Source organism: Aotus nancymaae, unplaced genomic scaffold (assembly GCF_030222135.1).
Source record: "Aotus nancymaae isolate 86718 unplaced genomic scaffold, 86718_ANA_hifiasm-v0.15.2.pri h1tg000046l, whole genome shotgun sequence".
Lineage (NCBI taxonomy): Eukaryota > Metazoa > Chordata > Mammalia > Primates > Aotidae > Aotus > Aotus nancymaae.
Window position 1 is genome coordinate 28,206,933 of NW_026988460.1, and position 9,937 is coordinate 28,216,869.

Here is a 9,937-nt window from a genome sequence, read left to right on the forward strand (position 1 = left end):
TGCTCATAGGTGAAGAGAAAGAAGTGAAAAAAAAGAAAAGGAAAAAAAGGGAAAACTGGCTCTTATTAACACTGGAGAGTCTAAAAACACTGAGCCAGATGTGGTGGTGCATGTCTGTAATCCCAGCTACCCAGGAGGCTGAGTAGCGGGGATTTCAGCCCCGAAGTTTGAGACCGCCCTGGGCAACACAGTGAGATCCCATCTCAAAAACAACTTTTTAAATTTGAGACAGACTCTTACTTTGTCACCCAGGCTGGAGTGCAGTGGTGCGATCTAGGCTCACTGCAACCTCTACCTCCCAGGTTCAAGAGATTCTTCTACCTCAGCCTCCTGAGTAGCTGGGATTACAGGCACCTGCCATCATGCCTGGCTAATTTTTGTATTTTTAGTAGAGACAGGGTTTCACCATGTAGGCCAAGTTGGTCTTACTCCTGACCTCAGGTGATCCTTCTGCCTCCTCCCAAAGTGCTGGGATTATAGGCATGAGCTACCATGCCCAGCCCAAAATAAATAAATAAATATATATGTAAACATATATATATTGTTTTTGAGATGGAGTTTTGCTCTTGTTGCCCAGGCTGGAGTGCAACGGCACAATCTTGGCTCACTGCAACCTTTGCTTCCTGGGTTAAAGCGATTTTTCTGCCTCTGCCTCCTGAGTAGCTGGGATTACAGGTGCCCACCACCATGCCTGGCTAAGTTTTGTATTTTTAATAGGGATGGGGGCTCACCATGTTGTTCAGGCTGGTCTTGAACTCCTGACCTCAGGTGATCTACCCAACTTGACCTCTCAAAGTGCTGGGATTATAGACATGAGCCACCACACCTGGCAAAATATATATTTTAGAAGCCAGTGGAATACTGCATTCATTGGTGAGAGCATCACTTAGACCACACCCTTACAGCAATGTGAACCCTTGCAAGTCCCTGCGAAAGGAGTCCATTAAGATTGTTTATTCATTCACCCAGCTATCCACTCATTACTTCTTTAATTCAAGTGTTTATGGGGCCCTAAGTTTGTGTTGGGCCCAGAGAACAAGACAGGCAAAGACTCTGCCCTGCCCCTGGGAACCTGTATTCTGGTGGGATGAGCAATCAACAAATACATGAAGAGGATGATGAAGGAGAGTGCAGTGCAGGGATAGAGGTGGACAGGGAGGAAAGCAACACTTTAGATGGGGATGGGACAGCGAGGCCTGCAGTCTGCCGGCGAGAAGAGCCAGTGGAAGAACCTCGCAAGAGCGAGATTGAGGACCCGAGGCTGGCATAGGCACACAGCCACGAGAAGAGCGGCCAGTGAGGACACACCAGGCAGGGGGACTTGTGGAGGGGCAGGGGAGCCCCACCACCTGGGAAGTCTAGACGTTTTCTCTTGGTTAGATGAGAAGCCACCTGAGTGTTCTGAGCCAAGGAGTGATGCGCTCTGATTTCCATTTTAAAAACATCCCCCAGTGGCCATGGGGAGACCGGAGTGGGGGTAAAGAGGAGGTGGGGGACAGTGACAACCAAGGCAGGGGAGGCCAGGCAGGGGGGCAGAGAGTGAGATCACTGTCATGAAGAACGAACCCTGGGTTCATTCAATGAGGCAACTATGATGAGACCAGAAATGCCAGGCAGAGAGACTGACGTGAACAATGGCCGGAGTCCACGTGGAGATGCCTGTTAGAGTTGCACTGAAGTCTGACGGTGCCCACCAGGAATCCGGATGGAGATGGCAGGTCGGCAGTCTAGAGGCGGAAGGGAAGTCTGGCTGGAGATGTGAATTCCAGAGTCATCAGCCCAGGGTGGATTTTAAAAGCACTGGATAGGCGAGGTGACCAGGGAGAGTGAAGGAGGGCACAGTCAAGTCTGTAGTCCAGCTGCCTGCAGAGGCCAGTGGGTGGGGTGAGCCTGGACTGAGAAGGCACTGCCAGTTGGAAGAAAATCAGGAGAAGTTAAAGCCATGGAACCACGAGAGGAAAGTGTTTCTAGAAGGTAAGAGTGAGCAGCTTATGAATGATGAGCACACCGTCCCCTGCCACAGCAATGGAAATTCCCAGAGACTTCGCCAGGATAGCCATCATGGGTTGGCGGGAATGGAAGTCAGCTTGGGTTGAGCTGAGGACCCCATGGAGGTCAGGATGTGAGGCCAGGAGTGGAACCCCCTCTTTTGAGAAGGTTGACTGACTCAGAGACACAGAAATGGCTCCAGGGATGGGGAGAGATGTGGGGTGAAGGAAGTTTGCATTTGAGAAAGGAAGTTCGGGAACACGTTGGGACATTGTAATGCATTTGAACCATCATCTGATAGAAAGGTATTGGCCTCTTAATGATGGGAGGTCAGGGCCACGTCCTTGGGGCACAGGGAGAGGGTCCGGAGAACACTGCAGACCCCTGCCTGCTGCCCGTGGTCTCTGCTCCCCGCACCTACCTCTGATGGTATAGCACTGATTCCGTGTCTCTCCTCACTGCAGATTTACGAAGGTGCCTACCATGTTCTCCACAAAGAGCTTCCTGAAGTCACCAACTCTGTCTTCCATGAAATAAACATGTGGGTCTCTCAAAGGACGTCCGTGGCAGGAACTTCGTCCCCACCCTGAATGCACTGGCCCGCGCCCAGCTCAGGATCTAGGGGACACAGGCAGGGGAAGGGCAGAGATGGCTTCGCAGATGTGGCTTGCAAAAAAACGAAAACAAAACAAAACAAAAACCCAGAAATTGGAGAAATCCCTAGCACAATTTACTAAAAGATAACAAAAAGACATTTTTGTTATACATTAGGCTGTCAGACACTGGACCTACCTTCATGGGTAGACACTTTATGCAAAAAAAAAGAAAGGTCCCAGGTGATTTTTCACAAAGAATGTGCTAAAATATCCACTTAAAACAAAGCCAAGCCTCTGCCCTGCCTCTCCCAGCTCCCACAAGGGTTCCAGGAATTCCTGGTGTTCCCAGGACACCAGACTGCAATAACGGGAGGCGCCTCCCTCCTGCCCACCCCTGCTCGCACCCCAGCGCCCTCTCTCACTGGCCTCCACTTGGTGGCCTTTCTCTGGCCATGTGATGAGGTGGCTGCTGTCTCCACAGGGGACAGCTCCCTGGGGCAGACTCATATGCCCCTCTGAGACCCAGAAAATGCCCAGCACTTCCTCAAAATGAGCAGCCACCCATGACTTTGTGGGCTCCTTGTCAGCCCGAGGTCAGGCTTTGCAGAGGGGAGGGGGGTGAGGCTTAGCTCAGAAAGAGAACTGAGCAGGAAACTGAGGCTCTTCTCTGCCCCCTGCCCTTCCCTTCCCACCAGGGGGAGACTCAGGTTGGCCCCTGAGTACTGTCTGTACTCACAAAGGCTGCTTTTCCTCTGGAGTCACTAATTTTACCTGATGCTATGAGAGAATTGTATTGAAGATGAAATGTCTAATATATAATGTATATTTTAAAGCAGAGACTATTTTGCTGGGTAGGGGGGAGGGAGCAAGGTGAATCTGAGCAATCAAAAGAATCAGAGCTTGATGCTACTGTATGGAATTGGACGGGTTGGATGGTGGTGGGGCCAGAGGGCCCTGTGCTCCAGGAGCTGAGCCAGCAGCCCTAGAGAGGGGATTTGCCTGGGCCTTTCCTGTGGGCAAAGTCTGGTGCCCTTCCTGCCTCTCTGGGACGATGGAGCAGTGGCAGCCCATGGGGATGTGGTCCCTGGGCCTGGGCCTGGGCCTATGTACGGCCCAGAGCTACCCTGAGAGTGTCAGTGCTAGCAGCACAGCGACCTCTGGTGGCAGGAGAAGAGAGGCCCAGCACAGGGGCAGGCCAGGCTTTCCTGCTCAGGTCTACACAGAGCACTCAGTGACCCAGAGCAGGGAATGGAGGTACCCCCAGCCCTGCCCCCAGGCCACGGCAGGACACGCCAGGCCAGGCCTCACCCAAGGCCAAGGCTGGCATCACCTTTTGGAGCCGAGGCCCTGGGCCTAGTCTGCCCTTCTCAGGTGCCAACACCACCCAGTCCTGCCCTTAGGCCTCACTTGGTGCCAGCAATAAGTGGGGGGTCACCGCTTGGGAGTACTTTCACCTTCTAAATGGGACATGCTGTTACCTCAGGAGGCCCCTCAGTGCAAATATGACCTGGTCAGGGTTTTGCCACCATCGAAGCCCTGCAGAAGGTGCAATCTAGGGATCCTGGGGCCATGGAAGAGGGACCACTTCCCACCAGGGCCCCCAACATGACGTCTAGGCGTCGGGGGTTCCTGCCCTTCTTCCTCCCACAGCAGGAACTGCCACTGCTCTCCCAGGCCCTGTTCTGGAGGCTAACCTTGGTCCCTAGAGAGTGCGCTCCTCCACCCTCCCTCCAGCAGCCCTGACCACACCATGGCAGAGCCAGGAACGGGTCACCCTGCTGAAGATCACGCCGTGCCCTAGGGCAGGAGCCAAGCCCTCACTCCACATGGGGCAGGTGGGGGCCTGGGTGCTGACCCGGCCCACGTCCCCACAGAGCGCCTTCCGTAGTTTCAGCTTGTCTCCCTGGCTTCTCTTTGAAGGAGAAAAATGTAAAATGCATGCTGAGAGAGCCAGCCCTGCCTGCTCAGTCGGCCCCGGCAGCAGGGCAGCCATGGGAATGTTTCTGCTTCTCAGCTCAGAAAAAGCAGGAACCCTTTCCCAAAGTCCAGAGAGGCCCTGGGCTCAGATCTGTAATTCTCCCCAGGAGCTGTGATAGAGCAGGTCACACAAAAGTCCCTACGCCTCCCTGCCGCCTCCCCCAGACACATGTGATGCCATTGCCATTCCCCAAATTAAATATAGGCATGCGGCCTGACCAGGGACTCTTTAGATGCATGACTTTATTTATATGAAGGCTCTCACAGACACACGACACTTCAGTAGTATTTGCATTCCTGGTTAAAGAATCACCAACATTTAAAAGGAAAACTTTCCTGAAATTGAGACTCTTTCATGTCATCTGGAAGGGGCTGGTACATCCACCCACCATGTCTCCCTGCTGGGTCAGGAGCCTGCACAGGACCCCGCGCGTGAGCATTCCTAACATCTCACGCATGGCCACTCCAGAGCTGGTTCCCGTCTTGGAAAGCTGTGAAGCCTTGAGTTGAGTTCCTTCTCGATATTGACAGCTCCGTGCTGACATTCTGAGCTCTGGAGTTGCACCAGCACAGGGACCGGGAGGAACCGAGGTTTGGAAGGGTTGCCAGGTCTTGTACAGCTTGGCCTCAAGAAGGTGAGAGGAGGGCAAAGGCCAGGAGGGGATCCAAAGGCCTGAGACACAAGGACCAAGTGCCACTGTCAACACAGCCTGGTCCGTACAGAAATGGATTTCATGCCTGGAAAGTTTTTTAGAGAAAGATGCCACTTGCGGCCAGTGGCGGCCACAACCCTACTGGCCTCAGTTCCTTAAAGCAGTGAGGGGTAGAGAGTCAGCCTCCCTCCCTCGCAGCAGTGACCCAGCTTCCCTCCACTTCCGGGTGGCTCTGGGCTCACCAAGGCAGCACTGGTAGGTGCTCTGAAAACCCACAGGCTCTGCTCGGACCCCACCCCCAGGCCGACGCAGGTCCCATCTCACTCTCTTCTCTCACCAATTGCTAACATAGACCTTATTGGGATCCGATGGCTTCACAAGCCAGCTGTCGGGTTTGCTATGTCACTGCGGCTCGGTCACATCCCCGCGTGTATACTGTCTGCGGGGCACATATGTATCCGTTTAGAGCTAAAGGAATCAGTGTACACTACAGCTAATCCTAATAAACCTGATGTTTTCGGAATGGCATCTGTCTGTCTGTCATAGCAGCCTCGGACCCTGGATGGCAATCTTCCTTGCAGAGGGCACAGCAGGCCCTTTTCGAGACAGGCTGAGCCCTGGCTGAGCCACGTCTGTCACCTGATACCAACTCCAGCAGTGCTTCCCGGATCAGCATGTGTGAAGTTTATCTTCTCCCATCCACACCTGGAGCAGATTTCTAAACACACATATCCACTTGCAGACCCTGCCCTGTCATTGGGGAGGATGAAGCCCAGGCTGCCCCCTGCACCAGCTTCACCTGGCTTGGGCTTCCTCCAGGGCCCCATGTGGGGCCTGAGCCCTCCCTCCTCAGCATAGGGAACTTGGCCTCCTGGCTGGGCATCTTCCATGCCCCTCTCCATTCCACACCCACACCTGGCCCAGCCGCTCCCCTCCTGAGTGTGGCTAGGATCATGTGGCTTCCCTCCAGCCGCACGGCTGTCATCAGCATCTGAGGGACAGCAACAGCGCCCTCCTTGGCAGGCCCCACTTTCTCACCTGCACCCCGTCTGTTTCTACACAGAGGCGAGAGGTCTGTTAAAGTACAAGTCAGACTGCGGCCCTTCTCTGCTCAACATCCTCCAGTGGCTACCATCTCACCTCAATAAAAATAAAGGCTGTGGTTCTTGCTGAGGCCTACGGGCGCTGGGCCTTTGGCCTCCCTGCCTCCCTTCTCCCCGTCCTCCACGTCCACTCGGTCCTCACTATGCCGGCCTCCTCACGGGCCGTATTCTTAGTGAGGCCCTCCTCCAGGCCCTGCCCTGCCTTCTCCTCCTCCAGCACATTTGTTGACATCTGACATGACAGATCTGCCTGTGCTCTTGATAGCACTCTCTCCCCTCCCACGGGAATGTGAGCTGCAAAAGGGCATGTCCCTGCACTATACCTCTGCCTGCTTCCCAGAAGGTCCCTGGAAAGATCTGTCTGATAGGACAAGGAGGGAAGGAGTGGGTGAGTGAATGAATGAGTGATGAAATGATGTCTTTATCCTCTCCCTCAGGAGGAGCCAAGCCCCCATCCTATGCAGGACAGGTGAAGGCTCGGGTGCTGACTGAGTCTAGGTACTGGAAGAGAGTGCCTACCATAGCCCCATCTTGTCTCTTTGGTTTCTCTTTGAGGGAGAAAAATGTAAAAAATGCACTGACATGAGTGAGTGAGGGAATGAGCAAGTGAGGGAGTGAATGAGTGAGGGAATGAATGACTAAGGGAATGAGTGATGAGTGAATGAGTGAGAGAATGAGTAAGGGGGTCAGTGAATGAATGAGCAAGGAAATAAATGAATGAGTGAGTGAATAAATGAGGGAATGAGTGAGTGATGATTGAATGAGTGATGGAATGAATGAGCAAGGGAATGAATGAATGAGGAAGTGAGCGCATGAATGAATAAGGGAATTAGTGACTGATGAGTGAATGAGGGAGTGAGCAAGGGAATAAAGAAGTGAGTAAATGAATGAGTGAGGGACGGAATAAGTGAGTGAACGAGGAAATAAGAGAATAAATGAATACTTGAGGGATGAATGAAGGAAGGAATGAGTGGTGAGGGAATGAGTGAGAGAATGGATGAGTGAGAGAATGAATGAGTGTGGAAAGGAGAAAATGAATGAATGAGGGAGGGGATTAAGGAAGGAATGAGTGAGAGAATGAATGAATGAGTGAATGAGTGAGGGGATGAATGAAGGAATGATGAGAGAATGAGAAAGAATGAAAGCAGGAGGGAATGGGGGATGAAGGAATGAGAGTGAGGGAATGAGGGAATGAGACAATGGATGAGGGAGGGAATGAATGAGCAAGTGAGGAAATGAGAGAATGAGTGAATGAGTGAAGGGATGAAAAAATGAGGGAATGAGTGAAGGAATGGATGGGTAATGAAATGAAAGAATAAATGAATGAGTGAATGAGTGAGAGAATGGATTGAGGAAATGAGTGAGAGAATGAATGAGGGGATGAATAAATGAGTGAATGAGTGAGTGAATGAATGGATGAGTTAATGAGGGGAATGAATAAATGAGAGAATGAATGAGGGAATGGGGGATGAATGAATGAAGGACTGAGTGAGCATGGGAATGTGTGATGAGGGAATGAATGAGGAAATTAGTGAGTGAGAGAATGAATGAGGGGATGAATGAATGAGTGAATGAATGGGTGAGTTAATGAGGAGATGAATAAATGAGAATGAGTGAGAGAATGAATGAGGGAGTGAGTGGGAGAATGGATTAGTAGGATGAATGAGTGAGGAAATGAGTGAGAGAATGAATGAATGAGGGGATGAATAAACAAAGAAATGAGTGAGTGAGAGAATGGATGAGTGAGGGAGTGAGTGATGAGGGAATGAGTGAGTGGCCGAGGGAAGGAGGGAGAGAGGGAGAGAGGAAGGAAGCAGGAAGGCTTCATCTGGGCCAGGCACTGATCTGGGAACTGGGTGTGGATGCAGGGTAGCCTCGCAGCTGGCCACCCGAGCAGTGGTCCAGGCCCCACGCTAGAACGGCCATGGGTTTGGGTGAGTGCTCTGCTGTTGCTCTCTGGAAATTCTCAATGCTCTTTGAGCAAGGGCCCCATGTACTGTTTTGCACTGGGCCCTGCAAACTGCTCAGGCCCTGGGTAGGTGGCACCTGGCCTCTGTGCAGATCCCCCAAAGGTGCGCACACCTGAAGGACTGCATGTTCTCTCCAGGCCCTCAAGCTCTACTTACAGCCAACCAAATTCTGCCCAGAACTTCACTGTATGAAACCTAGAGCCAATGTTTGCGTTTGTTAGTTTTCAGCTTCCTCCATGAACACTAGGCTCATCACAAGCTCCTTACTGGGCACCTGTGATGTGCGAGGCATGGTGTCCAGCACTGGGAGGAACAGTGACCAGGGCAGAACAAAGTGGGCCACCCTCACAGAATGAAGACCCCGGGCAACCCGGATCCCACCCCAGAGCCTAACAGCAATGGGCACCCAGCTGCCACCAGCACAGATCGTGGCCAGTACAGCCCTCCAGAAGCCGAAGGTGAGCAGGAGTCGGCCGGGGTTGGGGGCACAGCAGAGGGGTCTGTGGGGGTTTTCAAGGTGCAGAGAGCTCAGGCTGGCCCCAGAACTGAGAGGCTCTCAGGATGGCTGGAGCACAGGGGTGAACGGCATGTTCACTTGGGGCCCCACAGGAAATGGCTGCACCTAACCAAAGGTGGTGTCAATAAAGGGGTCGGCAGGAGATGATGCAGCATGTGGGAACAGCCACGGCAGGGAGTGGACCCCCAGAGCAGCAGTCGCTGAGGGAGAGAGCCGCCTGTCAGGGCCAGGGCTTTAGAAAGAGAGCTGCCCAACCCCACCTTCACTCCTTGGTGGTCAACAAGTCGTCCCTACGCTACCTTTCCTGTGCAAAATGGAGTTTACTTCCCTTCCACCATTGCTCATTTTGTCATTGTCCATTTTATTTATTTTGAGACGGGGTCTCACTATGTCACTCAGGCTGGAGTGCACTGGTGCAATCACAAGTCACTGCAACCCCAACCTCTTGGGCTCAAGCCATCTTCCCACCTCAGCCTCTAGAGTAGCTGAGACTACTGGCACATGCCACCATGTCTGGTTAATTTATTTTTTGGAGAGACAGAGTCTCACAGTGCTGCCCAGGCTGGTCTCAAAATCTGGGCTCAGGCCATCCTCCTACCTCAGCCTCCCACGGTGCTAGGATTACAGGCATGAACCACCATGCCAAGCCTATTTTTCTATCTGTTAAAATATTGGGGGTATCTTGAGTTGGGAGAGAAGACATACAATTTTTCCAATAACACGATAGAAATATTTTTCATTCAACAATAAAAATTTTTTTCACCTGGAAGTAGGAATGAATTAAAGTAAGAGATAATTCTTTTTTTTTTAATTTTAAAGGTAGCACAGCTACATCACAGAAACTAAACAGAAATCAGATCAAATATCGCTGGCTCACACAGCAATTCTTCCTCTGGTTTAGGGATGATGGAGGAGTCTCAAACCCAGGGCCTCTGTGTCAAAATGTGTCTTCTATTAGTCTATTTTAACATTTGTCAGAGTAGGGCACGCTTCTGAATTTAAATCAACCTAATTTTAGAACCAAGTATTAGACACTACGTTTCGGATTCCACGGTTGTAGTTCTACTCGTGTGCGGTTGTCTGTGCCACGGGTTTCTCACAGAAGCCTGGGGAGCACCCCCTGGCGCCTGAA

General features: G+C 52.0%; 1 protein-coding gene across 3 annotated transcripts in view; it reads left to right on the forward strand.

Moving 5' to 3' along the window:
• The window catches only part of MGLL (monoglyceride lipase), a 136,745-nt gene extending 131,004 nt beyond the window's left edge, over positions 1-5,741 (forward strand). For all 3 annotated transcript variants that reach the window (XM_021676106.2, XM_064362106.1, XM_012437217.3), the window contains one exon: positions 2,454-5,741. In XM_021676106.2, coding sequence (XP_021531781.2) covers positions 2,454-2,579 — 126 coding nt within the window. In that variant the 3' untranslated portion in view covers positions 2,580-5,741. The remainder of the gene's footprint in view (positions 1-2,453) is intronic.
• Positions 5,742-9,937: the final 4,196 nt, after the last annotated feature.